The sequence below is a fragment of the Cyprinus carpio genome, chromosome B9, assembly GCF_018340385.1.
Source record: "Cyprinus carpio isolate SPL01 chromosome B9, ASM1834038v1, whole genome shotgun sequence".
NCBI lineage: Eukaryota > Metazoa > Chordata > Actinopteri > Cypriniformes > Cyprinidae > Cyprinus > Cyprinus carpio.
In genome coordinates, this window is record NC_056605.1 from 7444317 (window position 1) to 7457008 (window position 12692).

Genomic DNA, 12692 nt, shown 5'->3' on the forward strand with positions numbered 1-12692 from the left:
TTAAATGTTGATGCCTCGATAGGGGGAAACATAGTGATGGAGCTGAGCTCGGTCTGATGAAATGAGAAGAATGGGAACCAGCAGCCGCTGCAGGACTGGGTCGCGCACACAGAGAAATACAGCAACGCCGAGGATGAAGGAGGACTCTTACCGCTCTGAATCAAGCCTCGGTGTGATTCGGCGTAATAATCCTGCGAAATAAACGCGAACCAAGCTGAATGGTGAAATGCTGCCCGTCGTCGCTCTTCAGTGCTGCTGCTGCTTCCACGCGCTGAGAGACTAAGCGCGCGACACGGATCAGCGTGCACGAGTCCACAGCGAACTGCCTCCAGTGAGCGACCCCAGTTCACGTGCAAAACCGACGTGTGTTTTTATGTCTAAAACCTGACAAATAATCAGAAGTCTCTGTCTGATGTTAAGTGTGAGGCGGACTAATATGTTAACACAGTGCAATGACAATATTTACTGAATGACTTATAGCCTACTGAAATTATCAACGCAACAATAAACTAGTCACATTATTTGATGTATTTAGCAGTTTGGTGCGTAATGCAAAACATATTACACTTAACATAAAAACAATTTCGGTATTCTTATATTAAATTTAGTGTTGTGGATTTTATTATTAATATTAGTATTACTTTTATGATTTTTTTTAAAGAAGACTTGAGCCTAAAATATGTGAATCTCACGTAGAACAGAAGCTTTTGATGTGTTGTGATCTTTTTATTTATTGCATTAATCGTACATGAAATTCACAAAGCTCAAAATTAAAAGACCATACGCGATGTGAGTGATTTTTAATAGAGAGGTTACTGCATATATTTCAGATCAGAATCAGAGCACCGCTGCTGATGATGGTAAAGGCAAAATAATCTGGTAATTGTACTCCCTCTGTTGGCCGCTGGACACACGTCGGTTTTTTGCAACGTGCTTCAGTTAGTAAGCCTATCAGATAATCACCTCGTCACTATGACACGTCATACAATTACGAGGAAGTGACTGAGGGATGAACATGAGCTCAGCAAAAGTGGGACGTCAGGTAAAGTGAGATAAATAAGTTTCTTGACTGAACTGTCCTTTAAATATTAGCTTTACAAAATGTATAGCGATCATAAATTGTCATTCTAAAAATATTGTCACTTGTCAAGCGTCACCATCTACAGTAATCTAAGCAAGTAGCCTACAGAGAAAACCCACTAATGCAATATAGCATAAAACACTTAGACTTTCAAATATAAGTCACCACCACATATTAGTTGTGGGGTTTAAGCCCTGTCCCACTTTAACATGTTACATTAAATAAAGTTGGAAATTTAAAAAAATATAATAATTAAATAGATAATAATCATTAATCATATTATGAATGAGCATGAACCATGTCGTACAAAAGTCATAAGACATTTCTTATAAAAGCCTGCTGTGGATAAAGGTCAGACATGAGGTTACATATTGGCCTACTGTATGTAAATCAAAAAAAAATTAATTGGAGGACAGATTCTACAAATATATATATATATATATTCAAGTGTAAGCAGTTTTTTTTTACCATGTACTCAGTATCCACTGCTAAAACAAGCATCTGTGTCCATGTTATGACTAGCATTGTTCTGCATAAATGACGTTCTATTCAAACGGTGAAATAATTCTGAGAAATACAGAATTAATAAGGCAGCTGCTCTAGTCATTTCCTTTTTTCCTGGAATCAGTAGAGTACGGTATAACGAAATAACTTCTAACAATAATAATCATGTGATTAAATACTGATGGGTCATTCATCTTACCGTCTGAGCTCTGACTAGAGTATTGCAGATTTTGGAAAAATAAATACTGCAACCAGTTTCAACAGACCCCTTAAATTTATAAAACACCACATTTTAAGGGCATTATTGTGGGTGATCTTTATTATTTTATTTATTTGTATTAAATGCTGCTGGCATTTATTACATAAAGGGATATTACAAAAGATTAATACAGAAGAAAGTGAAACTGACAGCACAGGAAAAACCTTTTTTTCTTTTTTCTTTTTTGTTGCATTAAAAATTTTTAATAAAGAAAGGAAATGGTGAAGAACCACCTGGAATATTTGCCTGTTTTCCATATCTGAAGTTAGTTCAGCATTCAAGAACATGAAAAAATGTCAACATCCATATAAACAAATGAAATAATTTTAACATGTTATTGTGTTATTGTGATAATCTAATTTTTTTTTCTAATATTTTATCCAATAAAGGACATACTGTATATGATGAGCAGACCTAAACATCGTAATCCGTTACTGATTCCAAGTTTCATGACAAAATGTGTAGTTAGTAACGTAATCCGTACCTTACACGTTTTAGGTAATATAATGAGACTACTTTTAGATTACTGTTGACCTAACTTGTTTATCACATTGATTTAAATAGTCAAATCCTGTACCATTTGATTTATAATACAAAGAAATAGAAAATATATTTAATTCGTTGTTAATAATAAAATGGAGTACATTAAACATTATATTACATCGAAGTTTCCCAAACAGGGGTTGGTGAAGGAACTGCAGGGGGTTCTTGTGTTTAATAAAAAGCTAATAATTTATTACATCATACAAATGTAAAATTAAAATAAATCATTTTAAAATAACAACAACTGAAATAAAACAATATTTTATTTGTTTACCTGCAAGTCATGTGACCATTAACCAACGTGAACTGTAAACAGGCAAATGTGCTACTTATTTAATAACTTAAAATCTCAGGGGTACTTCAAGTAAATATGTCAGGTGAAACAGGTTCAGATGACAACGTTTGGGAAGCCCTGGATTCCACGTATATAAGAAATAATGTGAGTTTGTGCATTTTATTGTGTTTGAAAGAAAAAAGCCTTTCAAAGACATAATAACCTACCGAGTGATAATTTAAATAAAAATGAACGTGTTCATCAGTAGTTGATTCGATGTTGAAATGTTAAGAAAACTTTTGTAAATCCAGTGGTTAATGCTGTGTGGCCTCTCAGTTTTCAGTGTAATTATAGCCACCCTGACTAGTGACTGTTTTTTGTGCGAACGTCCTGGAAGACTTTCTGAATGTATATATGCAGTAGGCCAGGAGTGTTCAATAGGCCTACTGTTCCTGGAGATCTACCTACCTGCAAAGTTCAGCTCCAACCCTGAACCAGTTAATTAGGATCTGAAGGAGCACTTGATAATTACAGACAGGTGAGTTTTATCTGGGTTGGAAACGAACTCTGCAGGTGGGTAGATATCCAGGACCAAGACTGGACACGCCTGCACTAGGCTATTTTAGAAAGATGGAAAAGAAGAATTAGGGAAAATCGATAAATTATGACTAATTTATTGCTATTGTGTGAATATTATGTAATCAACAAAAAAGTACTAACTGTAGTCTGATTACAAGTATTTTAAAACGTAATTTATTCTAATTACAAGTAGCCTATAGCCTACTTAATTTTTGAAATCTGATTACTAATCCAGATGACTACCCAGCATTGATGAGGACATGAAAATGTATAGCATAGCAGGAATTGCCCTCATGACAACAAAGCAAGGTTCACTGACAGTGTCAGTGCAGTCTCAGAACAAGACTCAATGGGGAAGTTCATTGAGAAATCGGACAGTCTGTTACATGTCTGCAAAACAGCTAGCGATTCAGCAAACTGTAGCATCCCACTGGAAATTCTGTGTCAGAGCAATGTCACATGCGGTCATATGTTGCACGTCTGCACTTGAGGTACACAGCACATGCGATGCGAGGCGCTTATCCGCTGAGGAGTTTCCACTGAGGGCGGCGCTACGCTCGATTCAGGAAGTGCTGGCACAGAGGAAATTTTGATATCGTGGTAAATAAAAACAAGGTTCCTCGTTTGTGACATTTATAACCAGGTGAGGTATGTTTGCACGTCTATAAAACCTCTATCCCATCAGAACAAGCGCGACTGCTGATCAGAGATGGCTGCTGTAACTCTCGTGGATCTCACACACGCCTGCTCTTCACAACACGACACTTGTGTGAAAGAGCGCATTAGCGAGTTCTGTGCATTGACCGGGGATGGCTCGCGAGAGCCGGTCTTCTTCATCGCGGATCCGGAGAGCTCCGTGGGGACCGGCAGATTTCCTAGAAGCTCACTTCAGGAGATGTTTATCGGTTTCATCAATTCCCCACAGGTCCTGTGCAGGAGCTCGCGCTCAGCCGCGTTATACTCATTCAAACAGGCTATAGACAGAGAGGACATCAGTAACGTGAAGATCGTGACTTCGAGCCGCGGGAGAGGGGTGTTTCAGGTCTACCAGGAGCTCCTCTTCACTTCTGCGTATAATTTTGAGTACAGTATCATGTTTGACAGTCTGTCCTGTGAGTGCTGTCCCCTGTGTCCATGCACAGACAGCAGCTCTCAGGCAGCTGACGCTAAACATGAGCTCAGCACGTTTCTACAGCGCCTCCCAGCGCTCAAAGGAGACATTGCAGTTCTCAGATCTCCTTTAATTTCAGGTTAGTCATGCTCGCTCACATGATCACACACAGCCCCACGCACATTTGACTTTTATGCTTAAATATGTATAGTTAATAGTAGCATTTTTTTTGTTTTTGTTTTTTAAACTAGTGATACAGGAATCTTGAATCTGAGTGCTGGGATAATTTCATTTGGAATAATAAATATACCTATAATACATTTAAAGCTGGGAAATAATAATAATAATAATAATAATAATAAATATTATTATTATTATTATTATTATTATTATTATTATTATTATTATTGAACATTTTTTAAATACAGAGCTTACATTTAAGAAGGAAAAGCACATTCATTTTAATCAGTGGCCCAAACCGAACAAAAATATGCAATTTGGTGCAAATGCTGTTATTTATATGCCAAAAAGTAAATTCTGAATACTTAATTTTAATCACAGTATTATAGACTACTTAATAAAATGCACATATATATATATATATATATATATATATATATATAATATAAGTTGTCACTTCCTAAAATTATGCTTAATTAAATGCTTTTATGTTCAAAGCACTGTAGGGTTTTTATTTGTTTTGTTTTTTAGATCGAAACTTATAACGCAATGCAATACAATGATGATTAACAGATGAACAAATAAACATTCCTCAAAAAAACCTGATTCATCACATTTTAACATGATTAGTTGCTTCAGTCTGGTATATATGTTCATCTTGCAATATTTATAACAATATAAATGTTATTCTTTCTTTTACTAAAATCATTAGTTTTCACAGCAAACAGACACTGTACCACATCCCTTTAAAAAAAAAAAAAAAATATATATATATATATATATATATATATATATATATATATATATATATATATATATATATATATATATATATATATATACTAAAAGGCCTTTTACAGATGTGGCCATTAAGAATGCACATTTTTGTACTTCCTACAAAGTATGAACTATCAATCAGGTGACAACTGGCATGGAGAAGATTGTGTTCAACAGGTTTTTCAGTAAAGTTTTGATCATTTAGATAATTTCGATGCCTTAGAAATTCAAGTATCAAATATGATCCAGTAGGCTTTATAGGGTTAATGGATCATTTGGAGCAGATAGTAAAGGAAATGCAGTCAGTGAGTATGTAGCATAGATGGGAACTCCTTCCATTCTGTTTAAAGGGACCCAGTAAGCACCTGATGTAGGCAGTGTCCGGAGTGAGCAGAGCTGGAATCAAGACAAAGAAGAAGCTCAAATATATTACTATATAATGTTATTTCATCATTAAAATGCCTTCCGGACAGTCAATCTATGTCTCTGTTTCTTCCTCATTCAAAGACTGCTTCAGTCATGGCTTCTCCACTCGTACTGGAGGTATATCCTACATCAGCACTCTGAGCTCACTCAACCTCTTCTGTAACCCACGGCGGAAAGACTCCAGAGCCGTGGTGGCTGAGAACCTCCGGCGGCTCGGCCTGCAGGCTGGATTTCACCCTCAACAGTTCAACCTCATAAAGGTACTTTATCACAAAGAACATATGAGGAAGTCAGTCTATAAGCAAGCAGCATATCATAACTCTAAACACATGCTACTGCATTTTTCTACATTCTTTTTAATACTGCCTCACTGCCTGATCTTTAACATTAATCATTTTCTACATAATGATTTTTTTAATATAAAGTTGTGATCTTTTTAAATTCTCATGCATACAGTACATTCTTGAAATTAGTTTAGCGCACAAATATAAATAGTGTTTACATATGAATTTAATTAAAACTTTATTATTAACGCTGTAAAGACTGACATAAGAAATAAGAAAATCTTTTTTTTTAATAAAACAGTTTATTAAAAAAAAAAAGTTTTTGTATGAGTTTAATGTTTTGTATCATTTTTGATACATCAGACATTGACTGATCTTTCTACATATTGATCGCTGTGTCTTTGTCACTGACGTCAGTGTAATCATGCCAGTGATGTGTGGGTGATGGGCAAACCCGCCCCCGACAGTTACGACGGGATGGTGACCAATCAGGTGGGTGTTGTCATAGCAGCACCAGGGGCTGATTGCATGCCGCTACTCTTCACTGACCCTGTAGCAAAGGTTATTGGAGTGGCACATGCAGGTGAGTCACATCACATTGCAAAAAAATCTTAATGCTCCTACAAATAGACTATTTTCTTTAAACAAAATTTGACAGGTTTAAACATTTAATGGACAAGTTTCGTTCACCCAAATAATAATTGAACTGATGGATAAGGGTTAGATCTGCAACCTTATACTGATTCACTTAAAGCTTCAAGTTAGATCTATAGGAAGTATGTATTCATATAACCTGAAACAGGAAAGGTGCATTCCATTTGACCGTGAATTCTCAGTGACGTGGACTTAGATGAGATTCCAGTCCGAAGGGAGCTGACATGCTCAGTTTGAAGAGCACTGCAAATGGCACAGGGAAAAAGGGAACATCAGTACATCACTTAATAGGATGTGGAGAAGGAAATGAACCCGCTAGTCACTGCGCATCACTCCAGTACTAAAGGAGTAAACTAAACACGGTGATAAGATCAGTTGAGGTGCCAGTGTTTTATTAAGCTTAATTAGTCCTAGGTGTATTAAGTAAGCAGCTGTTCACAGATATAAAGTGCGAGAGATGCAACGAATATCATCATCATCATCATAGCTAAATAAAATAAGATGCATTACAATTTATTAATAATAAAAGTTATTATTCATTTAATTAATATGCATTGTATACCACATATTATATTATGGCAAGTTTTGTCTGTGATGATGTTGTGTGTTCTTAACACTTGCATCAGCATTTATTACTCAGTTTAGTGCTTTCAAATATGACCGTGATTGAATTAATAATAACTTAATATTTATATAATGATACATTAATATTAATATATAGGCAGAGCTGGGTAGTAACTGATTACATGTAATAATCAGATTCCAAAAATTAAGTTCTTGTAATTAGAATAAATTACATTTTAAAATACTCATAATCAGGCTACACTTACTTTTTTTTTTTTATTGATTACTTGATTACATGTATTCACACAATAGCAAGAGATTATTTTCATCTTTTAAATGTTCCTTTCTAAAAGTCATACATTATATGCAGGTAAACAAAATATTAAATTTTTTAGTACGTGTTATTATTTTGATTGATTGTTATTTTAAAATGATTTATTTTAGTTTTACATTATGACTTAATCATTAGATTATCATTAAACTCACAACCCCCTGCACTTCCTTCACGAACCCCACTTTGGGAAAACTTGACACAATGTAATACTTTATTCAATTTATGACGAATGGAATATATTTTCTGCATTTAATATCAATATGGAACCATATTATCCTATTTAAATCAATGTTCATTAAAGTAATCTAAAAGTAGTTGGATAATGTTACCTAAAATGTGTAATGTAATAGATTATGTTACTAACGGACTACAATTTGTAAGTAATCTACCCAGTTCTAATAACACCCTACTGATGGAACACCCTAGTCATCATGCACAGACAAAACTTGACATAATATCTAAATATAACATTTATTAATATATTATGTTGTTATATTTAGATATTATGTCAAGTTTGGTCTGTGTGTGATGACTAGGGTGTTCCAACTGGATGCATTTTGTCAAGTGAAGTGAATTTCAGCAGATATCCTGTGCTCAGGGAGCAGGCTAGTAAACACTGTGTAGGGACTGTGTCAGTCGAAACGCAGCTGAAGAGAAAATACACACTCATGATGCACAGACATAGAAAGCAATTTGTTTTATCTGAAATGCAGCTGGAATTGGAGTATTCCCAAAAGGGTACATGTAATTGAGTTATTCTCAGTGGTGCTGTCATTGCTGTGCAGTGCTTACATAATCCTTGTTTATGTCATTTGAGAGCTATATACATACAGTATGATCATTTTCTGTGTTCTTTATATATTATCATCTTAAAATAATATTCCAGAAATTATCTTCCAGGTATAGCATAAATGTAATAGTTCTTGTATTTCTTTAATAGTACTTTAATTAATTAATAGTATTTCTTGTGTGTGTCCCAGGCTGGAAGGGGACTCTCATGGGAATTGCCATGGCAACGGTGAATGCCATGGTGTCAGAGTTTGGCAGCAGGCCTGCAGACATTGTGTGTGTGATCGGTCCTTCTGTTGGGCCGTGCTGCTTTACTCTGGAGCAAGATTCGGCCCGAGAGTTTCACGCCATACACCCAGACTGTGTTAGACATATGGACTCATCTAGACCTTATGTCGACATCAGACTCGCAACCAGGTAAACATGAAAGTTCAACCAGCGGAAGCCTGGTTTGCCCCCAGCTGTAAACCGGAGACCTGTTTCATTGATCCCTCTGTCCTCTGTGTCACTCAAAGAGGTCACGTCGCTCCCTGAAGTGACTCTCAGTAATGAACACCTCTCAAATGAAGGTGACTGATGTGAAGGGTAATACACTTCTGTTAGAATATAGCAGAAACAAAGACTGATTGTTGCTCACGTGGAAATGGATGCACATGTATGCAGACCAGTTCTAATTCTTCGCTTCTCCCAGATTTGTGATATATTGTCTATTTTATGTTTTTGTATTGTTAAGGTTTTTACTATGTAAAGCGCTTTTGAGGATGTTATTTGAAATGTACTTTTGAATTTATTATTTTTATATATTTTTGATTAACCAACCAATCGTGCGTTGTCTTTCAGAATCCTGCTGGCGAGGGGTGGAATTAAACCCGAACACATCGAGGACATCAGGATCCCACACCAATCGGAGTCTACTCTCTGCACCTCCTGCCGTCCTGAACTGTTCTTCTCACATGTGAGAGATGGACTCAACTTTGGGACACAGATTGGCTTTGTGTGGATCAAATAATCATGCATTCACCAAGCTCTGACCGAATGTGCAGAAACATCGCATATGCGTGTATTCACTTATGGGGAAGAATCTAAATGACAGAACATAAACATAGTAATATAATAAATTAATTAGTATGGAATTATCCCATGTTGGACACTGAAATAAACATTTTTATTTGGTTAGTTGTCACTCCACAGGACTGAAGAATTAGATTCACATACATACAATAAATACACTTGTAATTAATAGTAGAAGGTAGAACTTCCTTATTTGCTGATTTTAAAATTTACCTGAAAGCTTACTGCTGGTCGGTGTCCTGATCAGCAGCATTTTCAAGATTTTGTCACTCGGTTGTATAGACTATGTAATATACATTTATATTTAAAATAGTATTTATATCCAAATTGTTCATTTTGAAACAAAAGGATAGTCCTACATCGCAGGAATATTTCCACATTTTACTTGAATTGCTAAATGTGAATTGCTAAAACTATGAATTATAATAGATAATTTAATGTTTGTGGGGAAAAAAAAAGTATAAGCCCTTTTCAACAGTCAACAACAAACTATTGGAAGAAATAAAGAAACCTTGCTAAAATACATAATTCAGGAATTGTCTGTTTATATTCGTCGGTATGAAAGTGTTTTGTGTGTTTGTTTTTTAATTAGATGTTTTTAATAACTCTTTGAGGGGTGAAAATACAGTAGACGGTGAATGTACACTAGAGGGAGCTAATCGCTAGCTAATCGTGACCATTCACATTATAATCAGTACTGATTGTTTAGTGCATGTTTGCTGTAACTGCACTAACCAAATCATATCACAGAGAAAACAGCTGCTTATTTTGTCATGTCAAGCTTAAGATGTCGAGATTCTAAGTGGGATCATATATTTTTGTATTGTAGCCTAACACATATAATAAAACTATTTGTAAAATATGTGTACATTTGCTTGTTTAACGTTATTTAATATGTGTTTAATATCTCTAAATTCTTCACATCTGTCTTCGGCTGTGTAATAAAGAGGACGACAGTAGAGGGCGCGAGCTTGTTTATTTAGTGAGAGACGCTGGTGTTCAAGGGCCCTTCAGCAGGCTTTTGTCTCCAACAGCACTTTTGCAATGTCACAAAAACATCTCGGCTATCCCTTATCGCGTGCTGTTGAAATGACCACAACATTTGCCTATCAAGTCATTAAAGGAAGGCAATACAGATGTCCAAGAGTGACGTGATGTTTTGAAGAAAGCTTAATTGTCAGCCCCTGTACTGTCTACTCAAGCAGCAGCGTGTTTTTTTCTTTTCAAGGCAAGTGAGTGTTTTCAGTGTTGACAGAATGACGGGGAAACCATACCACAGTCAATACCTCAATGTGCTGACCTACTAAAGCATGCATCAGACATAGTCCTCAACTAATAGCATATATTATACTACTAGCCAGTGTTGGGAAGGTTACTTTGGAAATGTAATAGGTTACAGATTACAAGTTACCCTATTTAAAATGTAATAAGTAGTGTAACTATTTCAGTTAGTCCCTACTTAATGTAACTGATTACATTTGTTTATTATTTTTTTATTACTTTTCTATATTTCTAATGTTTGCAGGGTTAACCTTACAGGAGCGCTGAACACGGATTACTGTCACTTTCAAAATCCTTCATCACCTGAATTAAGATTATAATAATTGAATTTTAAAGCACCAGCACCACAAAATCAGACTTATTTTGAGATCATTCTGAGGTTAAATACAGGTTTAAAACCATAACAAGAAATAGTTTAGGAGCTATGATACTGTTTTTGAAATCAAATCTTTATGACAGGAATTTAACAATGGCTTGGAAAAACAGTTAATCCTGAAATATAAAGCATATACATAAACCCAAATAGGAAATAAAGCAGGTATCTAATAATCAGGTGTCCTATAAAGTGTCTTAAACTCCTGAAACTCATATCTCATATTTTAGAGCGTGCAGTCACTGCGATTACACCCCTTTTATAATCAGTAACATTTTCATCCGTCTGAAATTTACTTCTAAAATTAGCATTTTTCTATGTTTATGTTTAGTTATTTCACTGTAATGGCAATGAAAAGAAATTATTTATTGCTATTGAAGTAAAATTACTGAAACTACACATAGGCGCCTGATTAAAATTCTCTTTTAAGAAGAAAGCTGCAAATGGCACTTAGAGGCTTTTGCATCTGAACTCTTCATTTTTTGTTACTTCCCAATGCTGCCTATAGGTCAGTTCTACCGGTTTTGTTTTAGTATCCTAAGTTTAAATTGCTTGTAATGTGAAACTGTACCAAAAATCATAAAGTAAACATGAACTGTGTAGGCCCACCAATATGGAAGATGATTATAAGAAAGGCTGAATAGGGAAATTTACAAGATGCAACTTATTTTCTGATAAAAACAGCAACATGTTATTAATGAAAGAGTGCAAAAATCCACCTTACTTTACCCAAATATACTTTAATAAACATGATACACAGAGAAAGTAGCTCCGGCTGTGGGTAGCATGAAGCTGAATGTTTGTTGTCACGACTTACGAGAAAAAATGACCATAGATCATTCAAAACAGCAAACCTCTGTGAATCACTGGTGTTAAAAACAAAGAAACCGGTATTTATTGGTCATTCCTTTCTGATATGATGTCCTCTCCATGTGTACACCAGAAGCTCATTTATTAGTGCAAAGGAGCAGAGCTGAAGCACAACCAAAACAATCTATTTCCACACTTTTATTTTGAACCGCTACAGGTCCTTAAGTGACATAAGTGTCATTTTAAGTTCGTAAACAAAAGCAGAAGTGTGATTACTGTTACTATTTGCATTTGCCTTTACTAGTCCCTGCTGTGCATGATCATATCAAAACAAATCTTTTACTCATTTTTGGGTTGTAACACACCAGTTATGCTATAGCACTCTTCATAATGTGAACAGAGCAGGTCAAGTATTTATGTGAACTATGAATTTGCAGCATCTATTAATAATTGGGTCCTGTATTTAAATATAGATTTAAATGCCTTACAAAGCCTTTCCTGTGAGGTCAAACCTCAGATTAATAAACTGGTTTTATGTGGGCCATGCAAATAAATAATGAAATAAATAATAATACTATAAAAGGCTTTCCTTTCCTTACAGCAGATGGGGAATTTCTGCTGTAAGGAATTTCTTAGTAGTTAGATGCGTAGTTAGATGTGGCTGTGATGTCCTGAAAATGACTTTTTATCATTGCAGAAATGCACTTTTAGAGTACATATTGTCTACACTGTATTAAAACCAAAGTCATATTATTACACATGCATTCTTAGGAACACTTCTGGCACTGATATAGTGGT

General features: G+C 35.2%; 2 protein-coding genes across 4 annotated transcripts in view; one reads left to right on the plus strand and one right to left on the minus strand.

The window, feature by feature from the left end:
• Positions 1 to 322, minus strand: part of LOC109096245 (ecto-NOX disulfide-thiol exchanger 1-like) — a 97947-nt gene extending 97625 nt beyond the window's left edge. The window contains exon 1 of one of the 2 annotated variants that reach the window (XM_042730819.1): positions 152 to 322. The gene's annotated coding sequence lies outside the window, so the exon portion shown is untranslated. The remainder of the gene's footprint in view (positions 1 to 151) is intronic. The other variant, XM_042730817.1, reaches the window with a different exon arrangement.
• A 2918-nt stretch (positions 323 to 3240) lies between these two features.
• Positions 3241 to 9955, plus strand: LOC122134114 (purine nucleoside phosphorylase LACC1-like). Of its 2 annotated transcripts, XM_042730820.1 has the most exons (6): positions 3241 to 3840; positions 3926 to 4490; positions 5816 to 5994; positions 6436 to 6601; positions 8551 to 8776; positions 9200 to 9955. In XM_042730820.1, the coding sequence occupies exons 2-6, from the start codon at positions 3950 to 3952 to the stop codon at positions 9366 to 9368; spliced, it is 1281 nt and encodes a 426-aa protein (XP_042586754.1). In that variant the 5' UTR covers positions 3241 to 3840; positions 3926 to 3949; the 3' UTR covers positions 9369 to 9955. The 2 variants fall into 2 exon arrangements, with proteins under 2 accessions (XP_042586754.1, XP_042586755.1); XM_042730821.1 differs by lacking the exons at positions 3241 to 3840; positions 3926 to 4490 and having other exon boundaries at positions 5858 to 5994; positions 6450 to 6601.
• The last annotated feature ends 2737 nt before the right edge of the window (positions 9956 to 12692 follow it).

Coding starts and splice junctions, on each gene's coding strand:
- LOC122134114 (XM_042730820.1), top strand. CDS start 3,950: ATGGCTGCTGTAACTCTCGTGGATCTCACACACGCCTGCTCTTCACAA. Junction 4,491..5,815: donor CAGATCTCCTTTAATTTCAG/GTTAGTCATGCT, acceptor CCTCATTCAAAG/ACTGCTTCAGTCATGGCTTC. Junction 6,602..8,550: donor TATTGGAGTGGCACATGCAG/GTGAGTCACATC, acceptor TGTGTGTCCCAG/GCTGGAAGGGGACTCTCATG.